Raw genomic sequence first — 19,521 nt, 5'->3', positions numbered from 1 at the left:
TGACCAACTATCCCTATATAAACAATGGTACTGCATTTTAATAACTAATTTTATATACTACATACAATTGTTTACGTTTTAATCACATAACCTGAATCTTACTTTTTCTTATTTTTTTGGACTATGGTCTTGGCAATTATTCAGTAACCAGTACTAATATAATTGGCCAATATAATTAAAAGTGCGAAAAATGTTGCTGAGCTATGAAACCAGGTGTCGCTTTTCCGAACTTGCACGGTCACAATAGTGTTTTATTTCGTGAAAAATACCTATTTATAGGATAGATAATTTTCTTTTTTTATTTTTGTGTTAACAGATATCGTAAATTAAATCACAGGGTGTGTATGCCTATTGGCACCGTGCAAGTTCGGAAAAGCGACACCTGGTTTCATAGCTCAACAACTTTTTTCGCACTTTTAATTATATTGGCCAATCATATTGGTCCTGGTTGCTGGATAATTGTCAAGGCCGTTACCCAAAAAAAATTATAAGAAGAAAAGTAAGATTTAGGTTATGTTATTAAAAGGTAAACAATTGTATGTAGTAAATAAAATTAATTATTAAAAGGCAGTACTGCCAGCAAAATACAGTTAATTAAATATACTTTTATAATATAATAATTGCATATCATATCAATATTGTGAGCAACATATAATTTTTCTTCTTCAATGACAGTAGGTATGAAATATACGTCAATTTAACAATTTCAATTGACAATATGAATTATTTAAGAAAGTTGCAAATTTCTCCGCTATTCGGGCACGATCGTTTCTCGTATCCCCTCCAAGTACTTGCACACCGCGAATACTAACCGGTAGTTAAACAACATAGTGAGAAATATAACAAAACCGTTTTATTAGGTTAAATTCACATTTGTTTTCTTTTTGGCTGAGTCTTGTACCTTGGACCGCTATCACGTCTTGTGCGTTGGGCTATACAAAATTAATGGGAAAAAGAAGACATATTTTTATGTTGCACAAGTAACTGCTGTAAGTTCCTATTTAATGGTCCAGTATCTGAAGAGAATTCTGAACAGCAACAAATTTTTTGGCCCAAGTAATCAACAATTTGACATTGACATTGAAGATGTCTTGCTCAAACTTAAACCACCAAGTCAGACTGGGTTGTCTGAAAGGCAAAAAGGAGTACATGTGTTTGACTTAGATTTTGAGAGGTTCAATGTTCAGTAACACAATTTTTTGTATATATTTTTAAAGGTTTACGGGTGGTTCAACGTACAAGACTACGTGGTTCAAGGTACAGGACTGGTTTGTACCTTGGACCAAATTAGCTCTAATAAATAAAATTAAAAAAAATATGTTTGGTTTTGTTTTGTTAAAATGATCTTTTAATATAGTACACTATGATGTGTAAACTACAAGTTAGTCCAAAAATTTTTCCTTAAAATTTAAAAACTTTAAAATAATTGAGCTTTGAAAAAATCCGGTTCAAGGTACAAGCCTCTCCTCTATATATTGCTGTGAAGTTAGTCTTTGTGTAGCATCTGTTCGTTTGATGGTTTAATATATTGTTTAATACTTTTAAAAAAATTCTAATATAAGTACTTTTAGGTTATGGAAGCGGAAACTAACAAAGCTGAATGTGGTCGAGACCATCAACGAAAAGCCATAGCATTCAAAGAAATAGAAGAAAAATTAAAATCCCACGAAGACAAACTACACAAATTCATATTAAAAGCTCGCCCCTACTTCGATGAAAAGGCACTATGTCAGGATCAACTCAACCACCAAAAGCATCGTATAGGCGCGCTAAAACAAGAAATCTTAAATTCGAAACAATTTTATTCTCAAACACTGAAAAACTTAGAACAAATATCCAACGAAATACATATGAAGAGGAAGGGAAAGAAACAAGAGTGCGATATCTTACGGGGACCTCGAGAGCCAGGTGTCGGAGCAGAACTGACTTCAAATTTCGAAGAAATACCGCTCACCAAACAGTACCAATCACTGCCCGATATAACAACGGAACTAGACAAGTACGACACTTGTAGCGCCGTTCCCAGCTCTACCGTTAGTGAAAAGGATGAATGCGAAGGCCTAGATAATATCGACGATATAGTTAACACAGTAGATAAGCTACATTTAGATAGACCCGTCGAGGGTACGAGCGAAAAAGTATTTGTGTCAGAATTTCATTTGGGGAAATTGGGAAATTAGTTATTACGTGTTTATTGAAGACTTGAATCGATTTGAAAAACCCTTAATGGCTAATTTAGTCAACAAAAGACATTACCTATAAAGTTATTGAAAGCATTTTTCTTGGTATGATAAAATATTTTTACTAATTCAAAACATTCGAATTCTTTCAAAGAAACATTCCAAATTCTCTTTTATTTCCGTGTGAATATAGTTTGCGATATATATGCTATAGTACTTCGTAACTTTCAGTAAAAAATATTAAAATATACTATGTCAATGAGTTTAAAATGGCTGCACATAATGGTGCACTTTTTAGAGTAAAACTGCAAGTACACTAAACAACAAAATTAACGCACCACCTTAAAAATGGAACATTTTTGATGTCTCGAATTTCCTAAACCTGTTGTCCGATTTGTGTGTTTTTTTTAGTATGTTATAGCTTTATTCTTCAAGAATATCCATGTAATAATATTGTTGCTAAACAGGTAACTGTCATTGTATACCGGGTGTAACAATGATAGTGTGATTTTTCCTCAAAGTTTGGAACACACTGTGGAATATTCTAGCCTATATAAAATACTGAAATTAAAGCTCAACTGTAGCCTTAGGCTTTCTTAATATTTTACTTTTTGATTCATTCGCTTAGGTTGGATAATAAAAAAGTTAGGTACTTTAACAACTAGCAACGTTCTTCATCAATACAGGGTGTTTCTAAATAAGTGCGACAAACTTTAAGGGGTAATTCTGCAGGAAAAAATAATGACGTTTGTTTTATAAACATATGTCCGCAAATACTTCGTTTCCGAGATACGAGATGTTGACTTTTTTCTTACAATCTGATGATTTATTTATTGCTCTAGAACCGATTGAGATATGCAAATGAAATTTAGTAGGTTTTAAGAAATAGTTATTGCGCATTTTTTGACATACAATTAAGAATTTTATATTTACCATTGGCGTGCATACGGGTCATATCACCCGCATGCACGCCAATGGTGAAAATAAATTTCTTAATTGTATGTCAAAAAATGCGCAATAACTACCTCTTATAGCCTACTAAATTTCATTTGCATATCTCAATGCAAAAATTCAACATCCCGTATCTCGGAAACAAAGAATTTGCGGACATAATATGTTTATAAAGCAAACGGTCATTATTTTTTCATGCAAAATTACCCCTTAAAGTTTGTCGCACTTTTTTAGAAACACCCTGTATTGATGAAAGTTGGCTAGTTGTTAAAGTACCTAACTTTTTTATTATCCAACATAAGCGAATGAATCAAAAAGCAGTATACAATGACACTTACCTGTTTAGCAACAATATTACTACATCGATATTCTTGAAGAACAAAGCTATAACATACTAAAAAAATCGCTCAAATCGGACAACAGGTTTAGGAAATTCGAGATATCAAAAATGTCCCATTTTTAAGGTGGTGCGTTAATTTTTCTGCTCAGTGTAGGTAATGCTCCAATCGAGCAAATTAAATCTTTCAAATACTTGGGAATGATGGTGAATGACCAATGGGATTCTCAACAAGAAATAAAATGCCATACCTAACAAGCAAGACACGCTTTTATTAAATTTAAACTGCTACTTTGTAACCGCAATATTTCCTTCATCCTCCGTTACAGAATGGTTAAGTGCTAGGTATGGTCCATATTGTTATACGGCATGGAGACATGGACGTTGAAAATATTTTCCAGTAAAAAGTTGGAGGCCTTCGAAATGTGGACCTTGCGAAATATATTCCGCATACCATGGACATATAGGGTGAGAAACGAGGAAGTTTTAAGAACAGCAAATACTAAGAGAGAATTAATCAACGTGCGAAAAATTAATACCTGGGCGAAGATAATCCTGAGAGGGGAAAAATGCGCAATCCCTCAGGACACGCGCCAACTCGTAACTTTTAATGACAACCATTTTCAGATTAACATGTACACCGGCCAATTCGTAACTTTTCTACTACCTGAACCTGCCAACTCGAAACCGTCTACAGGTGAATTCGAAACCATGGATTAAATCTAATACCTCAGGTAGTTAGGTTAAAACGTATGAAACAAATTTAAAGCCAACACGGGGCCTATCGCAAATGTATCTATCTATCTAATCAGCCCTAAACATCCATCCTTGGATATAGGCCTCCTCTTCCTTCTTCCATGCCTCTCTATCTTGGGCAATTTGCATCCATTTTGACCCAGTGTGTTTCTTCAGGTCATCTGACCATCGCATCTGTGGCCTTCCCCTTTTTCGTTTGTGGTTCCATGGTCTCCATTGTATTATCATCTTAGTCCATCTTTCATCCTTCTGCCGTAGGGTGTGTCCGGCGAACTTCCATTTAAGCTTTGCTACTTGGGTAGAGACTGTAGATACGCAAATGTATATCTTTCATTAATGTTTATTGATAAGCAAAGTCCCAATTCTATTTTACTTCAACTCATTTTAAAGCTATTTCAATAAACTAATCGGTTTTTTTCAGTTTTTTGGTAAAATGTCGTAACTTATAGACAAAAATTCTTAAAATCGGCTATTTTCATTTAAATTGTCAATAAATAAATAAATTGATAAAAAATTGGTCAGATTTACATATATGTTGTTATTCTATCCATATAGAAATTAAAACAATTGTTACATAATGTAGTAGTTACACTGAGTGTCATAAAAACCGTGTATTGTTACTCATTTCTTTAGGCTATGTCACGTAATATCGAGATTCGAGAGTTTTATTTTTACATAGGGTATTAATGTTTAACTAACTTAATTTATAGTTTTATAAGCAACAATTAAGTATAGCAAGATTTATAAAACCATGTTTAAATTATTTTACATGCACTATAATGCGTTTATCTTAAATTTTGTTTTAAATGCTTTTCTTCTGACTGGCAGACAGTAAATAGCAAAAATTAGCATTTTTGACATCAAATTTTTGATAACCAACATAAGTGTTTGTTACTACTCAAAATATTAAAAAAAAACTTACCGTCGGTATAACAATGTTTTCCACTTTTTAGCACTTTCTTTAAGTGAAATTTAAAATTATTTACCACCAATAACTTATACCCACGTTCACTCATTACGAAATCTGTTACAAGAATTTCAGCCATTTTCAGAAAATTTATTTGGATTTTCTCTAGTAACTCTTCCAAAAGACAATACATAAATGATGAATACCTTTTACACCACTTTAAAGAGGGTAATTTATACAGGTACATACCTGGAATAACGGTATTAGATTACCAACATTACTTAAAAAATGAAAGTTACAAATTCACCGGTAGTTAGTGGGTTATCGAAAAATTACTGCGCGCCAGAGTTACCAGTTTGCCTGTTATTAGGATGGGGGATTAAAATAGTTACGAATTCACAGGGACCCATCCCTCAACTAATCATCCAAGGAAAGATTGAGGGCAAGAGGGGAGTAGGTCGCAAACAAATATCGTGGCTACGGAGTATAAAGAACTGGACAGGCATAAATAACACTGGCATGCGCATGTGGCATGCCACAAAAGACAGACGTCTGACCTTAAGATAATTCGCCAACGCGCACTATAATACGAAGAAGCACCAAAATGGTAGTGTAATAACATGTGAATTATGTAAGGAAGCTAGAATTACGAAGCTCTATCAAGCGCTAAAAATAAACATTCTTTTAATTTGTAAATAAAAGTCTCGAAAAATGCTACCACAAATCAAGCAGTTTCTGATGATGAAGTTTATTAGACAAGAGAAACTTTTACCAGAATGAGCGAGTTAAATTCATTCTACTGCTTAATGCTGATTGCATAGCTAAGAAACCTTTCGCCGAGAGTCTCCTCTCCTAGATAGCCTTATCCTTATGGTAACCTTGGTAAATGGAGTGACTGCTATAGTTGTTGAAATACGGAAAAGGGCAACAACTTTTTTCACTTTTATTTCTATGTGTGTGTATAGCTGTGTCTCGTCTCGTGGCAGTAATGTTAAACACTAAGCTGTCTTGTAAAATTCAAAAAGTGAAATGTCAACTAATCTGACTAAATGATTTATTACCAACTATTTCGTAATTAGCCTTGGTTGTGGGATATTATAACTTTGAACATTTCAAAGGCGATGTAGCAACGGTCAGAGTTGTCTTCTGGACGACAACTAATAATAATTTCTGACCATAGCCTATAAGTTTGCAAGCCAATGAAAAACTAAGCTACTTTTACCCGACCGCTTCTTTACGATTATGGTTGTCATAAATAACTGCCATAATTGGACGGGATTCTGCAGAAAGGAACCAAACCACAAATATGTATTTTTCCTATTAACAGTCACATAGGTTGTAAAATACTCCGTAGATAGATACTTATGCAGAAAATAACCAAGTCACTTACGATATACATCGTCCTCTATGAGCGAAAGAACCAACCAACATTATCGTTGCAGCGTGACAGCGTACTGTAGAAAAGATCCATATGTGGGTTGGTTCCTTTATGCAAATTCATTTAAGTTATTTTGCAGAAGGGAACCAAGCTACAAAAGTGGATTTTTTTTAAAACAACTGTTTTCTTGAATTCACGGGACTTCCAGAACAAATTATTAAATGCCAGTAATTTCATATTAAGATTTTTTGTAGATTATACGCCTGATTATGTAACTCAATAATGGAAAATAAATGTTTGTTAACTTTGAATTCACTTAAGTTGTTTTGCAGAAGGGAACCAAGCCACAAAAGTGGACTTTTTTTAAAACAACTGTTTTCTTGAATTCAGGGACTTCCAGATTTTGAAATCGAACAAATTATTAAATCCCAGTAATTTCATATTAACATTTTTTATATTATACGCATGATTATGTATCTCAATAATGGAAAATAATTGCTTGTTCACTTTGAATTCACTTAAGTTGTTTTGCAGAAGGGAACCAAGCCACAAAAGTGTATTTTTTTTTGTAAACAACTGTTTTCTTGAATCAAACAGTATGTGTTAAATCAAATCTATTGGCATCTCGTCCTAAGCAATACGCCCTCTGGAGGATATTGCAGTAACCGAGCTAAGGGGCCATTGTTTATTTTCTTTCACGTTGACGGTTGAAGGCATGGCATCCGGCATATTGTTTAGGTTGGGAGAATTTGTTTGTTTATGGTTTAATCACGTTTAATTGTTGCTGTATATTACTCGTTTGTTGTTATTTATTTTGTTTGTTGTTACGTTATTTGTTGTTTCGCGTTAAAGGTTAATTGTGTTTGTACAAAATATAATTAAATTTAAAAGAAAAACACAGATAAACGAACAAAACTAAAAGACAAAACTAAACATACAACCAAATACAACATACAATATGTAAACAATGGAACGCGGCGTCGGTAGTTTCTCCACTGTCATCAATACGACTAACTTCACACTTCACAATGGCCCCTTAGCTCGGTTCAATTTGATACCACATTGGCGCTGCGATCTTAATCCGAATCGCCAATTGCATATATTGACGATTTTAATGTTAAACCATGATTATTTTTAATAGAGAATTTTAAATGTTATCGTAAAGTTTTTGGCTAATATCTCAGTTTTAACAAAGTGTGGTTTGGATCCTTTCTGCAGAATCCCGTCCAATTTGGACTGGAGAAAAAAATATGCCATAATTTGCATTGCAGTCAACAGTGTTGATCTGTGTTGCAATTTTTAAAATCACAGTATAGTTCACTAGAATCATATAAAATCACTGTAGGGAGAATTTGTATAATGAATAGACAAGGGAAGCTGAAATGACGAGATTGTCACTAATTAGGTATTTTCCTTTGTTTTCTGGTGTAGCACTAGTTCTAATAAAGTGTAGAAGTGCTACACTAAGTCGTTCCTTTACAAGGTGTAGTGGTACACCAATCTTTTCCATTGAAAAGTGAAGCAAAAAACACATGTGTAGATAAATCTACACCTGCTTGTGAAAGGGTGACTACCTGCAGTCGTCTTGCGCAGTATCGTCCAACCAGTTTGACAACTGTTTAGCTGTTTGTAGTCTGACAACTGTGTTTGTTTACAAAAACAATATATTTTTAGTTAAATTTAAACTGAGAGACAAGCTTTTAGTAATTTTAAAACCAAAGTACCTACAAATTTTAATCTAATTATACAATTGTACTAAACTTACGTGCATAGAAATCGGCCCACTTAAAAATTTGGTCATTTTTGATGTCTCATATTTCCTAAACCTGTTGGCCGATTTAAGTGATTTTTTGAACATGTTATAACGTGATTCTTTAACAATACCACTGTAATAATATTGTTGCTAAACAGGTAAATTTTTATTGTACATCGGGTGTACCAATCAAACTGTGTTTTTTTCTGAAAGTTCGCATCACCCTGTGGAATATTCTAGCATTTATAAAATACTGAAATTAAAACCCAACATTGGCCTCAGGTTTTCTTAACATTTTGTTTTTTGATTCATTCCTTTATGTTGGATAATAAAAAAGTTAGGTACTTTAACAACTAGACATGTTCTTCATCAATACACGGTGTTTCTAAATAAGTGCGACAAACTTTAAGAGGTAATTCTGCATGAAAAAATAATGACAGTTGGCTTTATTTACGTATGTCCGCAAATGTTTCGTTTCCGAGATACGGGATGTTGAATTTATTCTTACAAAATGACGATTTATTGTATTGCTTTAAAACTGGTTGAGATATGCCAATGAAATTTAGTGAGATTTAAGGCGTAGTTATTGCACATTTTTTGACATACAATTAAGAATTTAATATTCACGACTAGCGCGCGCATACGTGTAATATGACCGATCATATTACCCGTATGCACGCTAGTGGTGAATATAAAATTCTTAATTTTATGTCAAAAAATTCGCCATAACTGTCTCTTAAAACCTACCAAATTTCATTTGCATATCTAAACTGGTTTTAAAGCAATAAATGAATCATCAGTTTGTAAGAAAAAATTCAACATCCCGTACCTCGGGAACGAAACATTTGCGGACATACGTTTATAAAGCCAACTGTCATTATTTTTTCATGCAGAATTACCCCTTGAAGTTTGTCGCACTTATTTAAAAACACGGTGTACTGATGAAGAACATGTCTAGTATTATCCAACATAAACGAATGAATCAAAAAACAAAATGTTAAGAAAACCTGAGGCTATAGTTGGGTTTTAATTTCAGTATTTTATAAATGCTAGAATATTCCACAGGGTGATGCGAACTTTCAGAAGAAAACACAGTTTGATTGGTACACCCACTATACAATGAAAAGTTACCTGTTTACCAACAATATTATTACAGTGGTATTGTTAAAGAATCAGGCTATAACAGGTTCAAAAAATCACTTAAATCAGCCAACAGGTTTAGGAAATATGAGACATAAAAAATGACCAAATTTTTAAGTGGTCCGATTTCTATGCACGTAAATTTATTATAAAAATGTTTGAAATCGATACCTATCCAATTATAATAAAAATGTATTTAAATTAAAGAAGGAAAATAGAAAGTATAAGTAAACAAAACACAAAAAGAATCTAAAGATAAACAAGTAATAAAATAACCTGACTTGTTATAACTGCAACTCAAAGGTTAACTTCACGAGAACGCTCCTTTGCTTAGTGACAGCCATGATTTTCGTTTGACACTAGCCAGTGTAGCCTGCACTCAACTACACTCGAAAGTGTTACAAAATGTTACATTTATACTCTTGTGTTCAAAATTTTAAATGAAACAAAAACCGAATCGATTGAAGTCTTCTTGAATACGCAGGGAATCGCAGAGGTTTCAATATTTGTACCTTATTATTTTAAGTATATTGAGTATAACTCACCTGTTAATATTCAGATGTTTTAACACTAATACATTTTATTAAGATATTAATTGCATTTAAAATGTATAACACTAGAAACTTGCCATTTTCAAGAATTTCATTGGAACGTTTATAGATAACTAAAAGAGGATATATGCATATACATTTTAAAGGAGATGGTTTCAAAATGATATTGTCATTATTTTTGAGTTGCGTTCCTGGGAGGACTTTATTGGAAGATAGTTAATATTTTGTAAATTGATATCTGAGGACAGTAATAAGTACATTTTCTTTCCCATTAGGATCCATCAGTTATCGCTATTTTATATTTGCCGAGACGGAAGAAAACTATTGGATCAAAAATATTTTTTTGTTTATTTATAAAATTAATCTTATAAAAACTATGGAAACTAGAGTAATTTTGATAGTGGATTTAGCATCTACGAAAAAAATTCGTCTCTAAACGGTATGTAATATTTTTCTTCATAAAATTTAAATTTTTAAAACTCAAGTAGCTCTATATTTTACGAGTTACTTATTCCGACTCAAAAACCTTTGTAAAAATTAATATATTATTAATTTATTATTTTTCCCTGTATTAACAAGTAGTGATGAAGAGGAACAAATTATTACTTAAATTAAATTATAGCGTACAGTTCAAAAAACTTATAAAAATGAATCTCACTGTAATGAAACACTTAAAGTCTTGTAAAAGTCTTCTTTTAGTTTTCTATAAAAATATTCTATTTTGTTTGCATATATTTGAGGTTGAAAGAATTTAAAAGACATTTTATATATTTATTATTTTTAAGAATATTTTTTCGTTAATAAATATGAAAATACGAAACATTACTTAAATACTGCCGTATATGTCTCACTAATCATTGTATTAAGTAATTTTTCAATTTTTTTACACTGTAACAGAGAGTTAAAATGTATTTACATAAGATTATTGCATTTTAGGTATGTTTGACTTTTGCCTGTTATTATAAGAATAGGCATTCGATAATTTATTTTTTATAATTTTTAGTATCTTTTAATATAACAATGTGAAACAAATCCTATTTCAAATTGTGTATCAATTTTTCTATTCGGTATATGAGAGCGGTCCTTTAAATAATTAGCCTTCAAGAAAAGCGTTTGACCCAGCGTTGCTTTTGACTTCTTTAACATGTCAAATAAATACGTTAATGTCCGACTGGTATATTATTTGACAAATATTGACATGATTTCGAAGTCAGTTAAATATGATATAATGCCGATAGGGCTTTATTTTGAAAAATAACGCCCTTGGGCAGGCGCGGATCTAGAAATTCATAATGGTGGGGGCCAGACTTACCTCAAATATATTATATTTTCCAGATTTAGCCATACGACTCACACTTACTCTAAGGAGAAAATACACTATATAATCCCAGATACCTACGGTATCAAAAATATTGATACACAATTCACGACTATTAATCTCACTTGTCGTTCTTTACCATAAATATTAACCTTTCTACCATCAATGGGTAGGTACGCATGGATTATCTAGTAAAATACAAATTTTTTTATCTTTATTGTATCGCAAATTTGAAACGTGACTTTTCATGAGATAAGGTTTATACGCAGTGTAATGTATTTGCATTTTAAAATATCATTTTTGTTATTCTTTGAATTGAGAAAAATATTTCCGTTGTTTATGGTTCCACCGGTATCCAAACAAATGCGCCTGCAGATTATTTTCCAGATAAGGGTGTTTTATTAGATTTTATGGCTTGTTTTATTTCTTTGGAAGCGGTTGTCGTGTAATTTAGTACTGATGGCTTAAAGTTTAGAGTTAACAGAAAAAAAAATAAATAATAAAAAATACTTATAGACTAAATACAATAGGGGGTCCATGGACCCGTTGACCCCCCCTGTATCCGCGCCTGCCCTTGGGCGTTATATTTAAATAACTAGTTAAATGCTGTCAAGTTGACAAATAAAAACCTAAGTAAAACTATGGTTACCGCAATTACGTTACGACTATTGCTGCTAAATGTACTTATTTGAAAACTAATTCATTCAAATTTTTTGCATATAAAGAAGAATTTAGTCGGACATTAAACGTTGAAGGCACCACGGGTATTATAGATAATAACGCTTTCGATCAACGTATATACCGGTCAACGGTATATACACCGTTGACCTCAAGCGTTATTATCCTTATAATACCCTTGGTACTTTAATAACTATTTGTCGAGGTCTGTAAAGCAGGTCTCCGTGGTGGTGATAGCCTCCTCATTCGACTCAAATTTCTGCCCGGTGAGTGACTTTTTCAAGTTTGAAAACAAAATGAAGTCGCATGGGGTCAAATCTGGAGAATACGGTGCATGGGGCAGCATTTCGTGGCTCAATTTGGCCATGGAGGCGGCGTAGGTTTGAACAGGCGTGTATACCTCACATATTTCAATGGTAAATTAATACATAAAACACATGCGTACCTACGAATTCTGCTTCAAAAATATCCGGCCTTCATTCTACCTTCGCAATATTATTCTTTATGATACAGCTCATGGTACCTTTCGAAGTAATCTCCATTCGACATGTTGATGCTTGAACGTTGCCTTTTAAGTGGCATTTTCAGTTTTGAAAACACGAAAAAGTCACATGATGCTATGTTGGATTGCATGGAAACTGTCGGAATTATGTAACTTTATATTTTCGAAAAACGTTTACACAAGTTTCATGACTATGCTTGCTTACTATCAGGATGACGAGTCAACACTCGACCAACAATGGGGCCGATTTCTTCTCACTGTGCCACGTAATATTTTTATAACTTAGGGGAGAGTCGGCTATTGGTGCGCACCTAAGGCTAATTCAGGATATTTCACAAACTTGAAACATTTCAGTTTCCAAATTTCTTTAAGATATACTTCAAAGGCTTAGGTATATTGGTAGTGACCTCACTTAATGAATGGTTGAACAGTAGAAGAGTGAGAGGCGAAATTTCCAATTAGTGTAATGCGCACAATTACCCAACCTATTCGGCTAATGGTGCGCATATGTCGGATAACTGTGCGCAATAATTGAACTTAAAAATTACCTTCGAATACAGTTGAGTCCGCGAGTCTTTACCCGTGCGTCATTAATACCTGGCGAGATAAAACACATACTTTTTATCTAGCATCATTCTCTTCCACGCATGAAACTCATGACAAACCAGCTGCCGTTTGTTATTAAGTTAAAACACATGTTATTTTTGTGAACCATCTAGACTCAGTGCATTGAAAAGAGATAGGTACAAAAAAAGACGATTCGGTATGTTTTCATATTTTAAGCACAATTTGTTTGACGTTTCTGCTTTGTTTACTTTTTGGGGCTGTCAGTCAGTTGAATTTTTTGCAGTTTTTGTTGAATTTTTGCGTTTTGAAGTTTCTTTATACACAAACAGTTGTTTTCACAACTAATTTTATATTGGACATTCAAATTTTAAGGTAGGTAATTATATTTTGGCAATTAATATTTAAAACATACAAAGCTAACGTCATTCACACAGTAAAGAAGTGATTGTGTTTAGGTTTCCGTCAAAGTAAATAAAATGACAATTAATTAGTTAGTAGTTATAAAATATAATATTATTTCCTATAAAACTCTTTTAAAAATTGTACTTTGATTTTACCAGTGGCTAAAATCCTTCTTGTCCTTAATCAATGGCATTACTTTTGTTTATCGTTGACACTCAACATATTGCAAAATACTTTCAAATAAATAATAAAAAAAAAGATTGTTGTATATTTAATTTTATTTTTTATAAATTGTTTATTTATTAATCACTAATGATATTAAAAGAATTTATTAATGTACTTCAAATGTAGCTGCAATTTTGCCCAAAATTTTGAAGCAAAACTTACATTTGATATTCTGTTTATTTGATAACGTTAAATTTTATAGTAAAACCCGCAATCGGAACAGTAGCCACTTTCTGTCACTTGTTGTTGCGTGAAATAGATTTTCGACTTATTTCGTATGCTTTAAATGATGACGCACGGGTAAAGACTCGCGGACTCAACTGTATGTATCTTATTGAATATAAACATTAAAGGGACAAACAAATATACGGAAAACGATAAGAAACCAAGTTACAGATATTTAAAAAATATATAAGTACAGTAGAACGTCAATAATCCGGATTAATTGGGACCGGACCCCATCCGGATTATCAAATTATCCGGAATATCGAAATTACCTAAAAAAAAGCCAGTATACACATTAAAGTACAACAAACGTTTTAAAATTGTATGTTTTCTCTTGTACAGTAAAGTGTCTAAAAATAGAAGTGAAATTAATCAAAACACTTTTTTTATGTTTAAACACTGTATTGTAATTAATTTATAATAGCAGCATGTGTACAGTAAAAAACATCAGACATTATTTAGGCTTTTAAAAAATGTGTAAAATATTTTTGAACTGCGGTAGAGGTTCGTTTTTCGCACCTAAGTTCTTAATTTATTTTAAAGGAATCAGATATTTTTGCTAGATACAAATCCGGATTATTGACGGTCCGGATTTTTGACGTCCGGATTATCGACGTTCTACTGTATTGCAGAAGTCACAAATATATCCTTCTGAACTATCCTGTCGTATACACATGGCATGAGACCATTGACAATATATCGAACACTTCACCATACTTCGTCTTTTTTGCTACCATCACCGCAATACACAGAAGTCATTTTGATCTTACACGAGATCGTCCAACTCATCATCATGGCACAGTTCACTTTCTGAAATAATTTTGGAGCTGTTGTGTTCAAAAATTTTCCTTTTTGTACTTTTTTTCAATTTCGTGATTTTCTCTTTGCCCCTTTCTCTACTTTGACGGTTGTTTACGCTTGTTTACGTTTTATGGCGCAGTCACAAAACGTAAAAAATGCCTATATACCTTGCCGGCTAATGGTGCGCAATGCGCAATATCATACTAATATGATATCATACTAAGCGAAAACATGTAAACCATAACTGCCAACCGGTAAAGTATCTCCCGACGTTCGTTTGTGTCGGATAGATACGGCAGTTGCTACTAGATGACCCGACAATATAGTTTTTACAATTTTATAAATAGGAGATTAGAAACATTGATGCGCACAATTACCCGATGCGCACAATTAGCCGACTCTCCCCTACTTTTACTTTTGGAATCGATATTTTTCGGTGTTTTCCTGATATGTTGACGAGAACGCTTGTCACTGTCAACAGACGTGGGACCATTTTTAAACTGATTGAATAATTCTTTTATGTATATTTTGCTCATACAATCATATTCAAATAACTTTTGCATTTTTAAGTTCAAATCAAAACTTAATGAAAATTCGTTGATCTCCGTCATTTTTTGACACCATCAAAATATGACGAACTCAAAATAGGAAATGTAAACAACACTTTCTTTAGAATGTGGAAAGTTCGTGAAGAGTTTGGTATTGATTATGATGATTATTGATTATGGATGAATTAAGGTATTAATTACCTTGGTACCTTACAGATGGCGCTGTTATGTTTTGGCGGGAAGTTATGAACGGAGGTTTGGAGTTATGTCTTCTTCCTCTTTATAAGCAATTCTGCTTGTTCATTGGCGGATTGATACCTCTGTGGAAGGTTGTCACTCCATCTATTGCGCAGTCGGTCGATACTTCTACCGATTGGTGATTTATCTCTTGCTATTTTGACCACACGTGTCTCCCCCATTCTTCTTATGTGGTTATTCCATTCTTTTTTTTTTTCTTATTCAGTGTCCATTTGTTTATACACCGTAGGTTACATTTTCTTCTGTCTTCACTCCTCTCTCGGTGTATTTCCTTTAATTCTTCTTATAACTCTCATCTCTGCCGTTTCCGATAGTCTTTGTATTGTGGCTGAATCTCTTGTTTCTGATGCATATTGATATTATTGGTCTTACACTGGCTTTATAAATTCTTGACTTCATCTGTCGGTTTCGCCTTATAGTGTTATTAAGGCATCCTGTCAGTGTATTTACTTTTTGTACTTGATTTCTCACTTCTTTGTCCAGGTCTCCGTAGCTGCACAATGTAATTCCAAGGTATTTTATTGCCATTACTTGTTGAGTACTCATGCCATCAATTTGTATTTTACATCTTATTAGTTCTGTACTGATTACTATTGTTTTAATTTTCTTAGGAGTTATGTGATTAATATAATTTTAACTCTCTATGTCGGTGTCCATATAGTTTAACATACATATACAGTCGAACTCGCATATTGGATTAGCCTTCGTGCCAAGCAAAAGTATTCCTGTAAGCGGGATATTCTAATAACCGATCATCGGTGGCTAGTAGAAACGTTTTGGGACCTCAAATTTCTAATCTTTAAGCGGGGATATTTCTATAACTGCTATTCTGAAAGCGGGTTCGACTGTATACAATACGACGCTCAGGTAGGTTTAGATGTAAAAACGTTTTAACGTATTTGCGTCTTTTTCGTAGTATAATTTTATTTAACACTGCATTTAGTAGTACAAAAGCCTTTGTTAATACAAAAATGTCACATTTGCTTATTGTTTGTTTTTAGATTATAGCTACAGTCATGTAAAAAAATATAACAACACTGTCTTGATTTTCTACAGATTATAGCTAACTTGGGAAAATTAATTAGTCAGTCAGACAGCCGTTAATTTTCACTTGACTTATGTTTGACAACAAATGTTGATTTCTTTTGTTAGGTATATCACAATTTGAACTTTGTAAATCTGGTCAACTGTGCACTTATTGAGCTAATTAACATAATATAATTTTTTTGAAGCTGGTGTGATATTTTTGTCTTAATAAATTATATATGAACTGTAAATCTGGTGGTTTTATGTGGAAAAGCATCTGTGCTTACTATTGCAATATGTAAAATTTCACTGTGGTACGTACTATCTATATAATGTTAGAAACGTTTGTTAATCTACTGTCAAATGTATTATTTTTAATTTTCTGTTAGTACAAATATTGTAGATTGTTAAGGAGGAGCACAGCAAAATCTATTAAATGAACGTAATAAATTATCATTATATTGTTTTATTGACACCTAGACCCGATACAAAAACTTTTGAGTATTCATTGCTGTTTATGAAAATAAATTTATATAGAATTATAATAAATAATATGAAATATTCCATTTTTATTTAAACATTCTGTTTTAACTTGAAAGCCAGTATTAAAAAATAAAAATTAGTAACTGTATACTAACCCGACAATTGCAAACCACAATCGGACAGATCGAAATTTTACAACGATTTACGGGGAGGCATGAATATTAGCAGCGACGTAATTACAGGTATTAAACAACAATTAAATGAAGATATATGGAATGAAAATTATTAACTTCTGATAAATTCCTGTGTACAAAATGAGAAACCCAGAAACATAGATTTAATACAAGTGTATGCACCGGCAATGAAAAGTGAACTAGAAGAACTTGAAAAGTTCTACGCAGATGTAAAAACTGTTACCGACCTACTCAAGACTAAAGATGATCTCACCATTCTGATGGGTGACCTTAATGCTAAGATAGGAGAAAAGGCAGACAAAGTAAAATTATTGAATTTTGAACTTTGCGATAGATATGAAAAGAGACTTATTTCGTAGATTTTGCAAAGAATATAATTTATATACACACAACCAAACTTATATGGAATCACCATGTATTTCGAAGTAATTTCTTTTGAAAAAACTTGTTATTGTTGCGAAGAATATTGAAAATAAACAAATCTATAAGACAATCTGATAGTACAGCATATAGGTTATTTGCTTGAGTTGCAAATTGAACGAAAATAAATATACCAACTTTTGCGTCCAAAAATGAAAATATGCGTCATATGGGGTTATAAAACTTACAACGGGGAACGATTATTGGTCTTGTGGAGCAAGTAATGTTCTCAGAGGGACATAGCTGTAGAGCTAGGCGTTCTGTCCAAAACCTATGCTAGGTAACAGGACTAGGAAAGCTCAAAAATAAAGCAAGGGAAAGTCGCCAAAGAGTAATAACGTCTCGCCACGATCGTTTAATTGTCCATTAAGCTGGAAGATACCCAACCATTTCTCACCTGCAACTCCAAACGCAGCTTTTGGAAGCTACAGGTGTAACTCTTTCAGTTGAAAAGATAAGAAGAAGAGTTCGCTCCAAGAAGTATACAGCAGGAGACAGTTATGGGTTCCTGAGTTATCCAGGCAGCACAAGATTGATCGCCTAAATTGGTGTCTTCACCACCAAAACTGGAACATTGGGAATTGGCAAAATGTGCTATTTTCAGAAAAAGTCAGGATTTGTGTAAAATCAGATGACCCACGAAATCGTGTACATACTTAGAGGTCGAGGAAGACAAGCAAGAACGAAAACTGTCAGATCTGTTCACAAATATACAAGTAGCCTAATAAAATAAAAAAAAGTCAAAATGTAAATTCGTACAGGTTCAAACAAATTTTATATCAAAGTTTAGGTGGGTACAAAAGATATTTTCAAGAAAGTATCCAAATCATACAAGGGGATCATTGTTTAAATAATTAAAAAGGGGTCATTTTTGCAAAAAAAATACTTTTTAAACTGCTGAGGTAATTCACTTATTAATGAAGGTCTATGGGATTTTTTCCTGCAAAGTTAAAGGGTAAATCTTTCACATAAAATTTACTGAATTAAATTTAACCCCCTATTTATTTAATTAATTGTATATTATAAAACTTTAAAAACAAATTTGCAAAAAAATATTTTTAGCGTTTTAAATAAGCACTATAAAATATTTTATTTTACAGACGAAGTTGCGCTATGTTACCAGTATTAAGTAAAAAAAATTGGTAAAAAAATATTGAATATTTTTTAAAATATTGAATTTGTTTATTAAATGTTACTATATTTTCAATTGCAAAAATGCGGTTGTTGCCAAAGAAATATTCACCTGATTAAGATCTCATTATTTTTATTTTTATGTATATTTTCGATAAATGTATTGATAAATTCAAATTTCAATTAAACTCCCCCCTAAAATGGCATTTGAAAATTATTCAAATATGTTTTTTTTTAATAACGTCGCGGGGATTAAGTATTTTGAAATGACGTTTCGCTAATTGCCTTCCTGGGAATTTTTTACTAATTAACAACATTTTTTTGTCGTTTTTTTTCTTTTTTTCTTGGAGTTATATTACTACGGGCCCTTTTAGGGTTAAATTTTATTAAGAATGTCGAATCTCTGAGTTGTAGATTCTAGACCTAAAAATATTAAGATTTAACTAAAAATTTTTAAATAAAATGTGGCTACTTACTGAGTTACAGGGTGTTTTATTTAAAAATTTAAAAATTATTGTTACCAAGTACTTTAAAACTATTTGACGTATCCTTATCATACTTGGCAGAAAGTGTAGCTATTTTACACCCTACTAAATTGTGATTAATAAACGTTTCTAGCTAGTGCCAGAGGCGTACAACAGGGGATAGTGAATGATTGACCCTTCCCAAATTCTATGCCACTGAGTGAATTACTATTTTAGCGAAATTTTTCGATTCTCCAATACTTTGTATGTAAATAACTTTATTGGTATCGATAAAGTCATCAGTTTGAGAGATATTGCAAGTTTAA

General features: G+C 32.5%; 1 protein-coding gene across 2 annotated transcripts in view; it reads left to right on the top strand.

The window, feature by feature from the left end:
• The window catches only part of LOC114333501 (SH3 domain-binding protein 5 homolog), an 80,550-nt gene extending 63,591 nt beyond the window's left edge, over positions 1-16,959 (top strand). The window contains exons 4-5 of one of the 2 annotated variants that reach the window (XR_007697124.1): positions 1,572-6,829; positions 7,033-16,959. Coding sequence is in view for 1 of the 2 variants with exons in the window: in XM_028283387.2 (XP_028139188.1) it covers positions 1,572-2,180 (609 nt within the window). In the remaining variant the exon portion in view is untranslated. Of the gene's footprint in view, positions 1-1,571 lie in introns of both variants that reach the window. The other variant, XM_028283387.2, reaches the window with a different exon arrangement.
• Positions 16,960-19,521: the final 2,562 nt, after the last annotated feature.

This window comes from Diabrotica virgifera, chromosome 3 (assembly GCF_917563875.1).
Source record: "Diabrotica virgifera virgifera chromosome 3, PGI_DIABVI_V3a".
Taxonomy (NCBI): Eukaryota; Metazoa; Arthropoda; class Insecta; order Coleoptera; family Chrysomelidae; genus Diabrotica; species Diabrotica virgifera.
The sequence above is the reverse complement of the archived record's forward strand: the minus strand, read 5'-3'. Positions and strand labels throughout refer to the sequence as shown.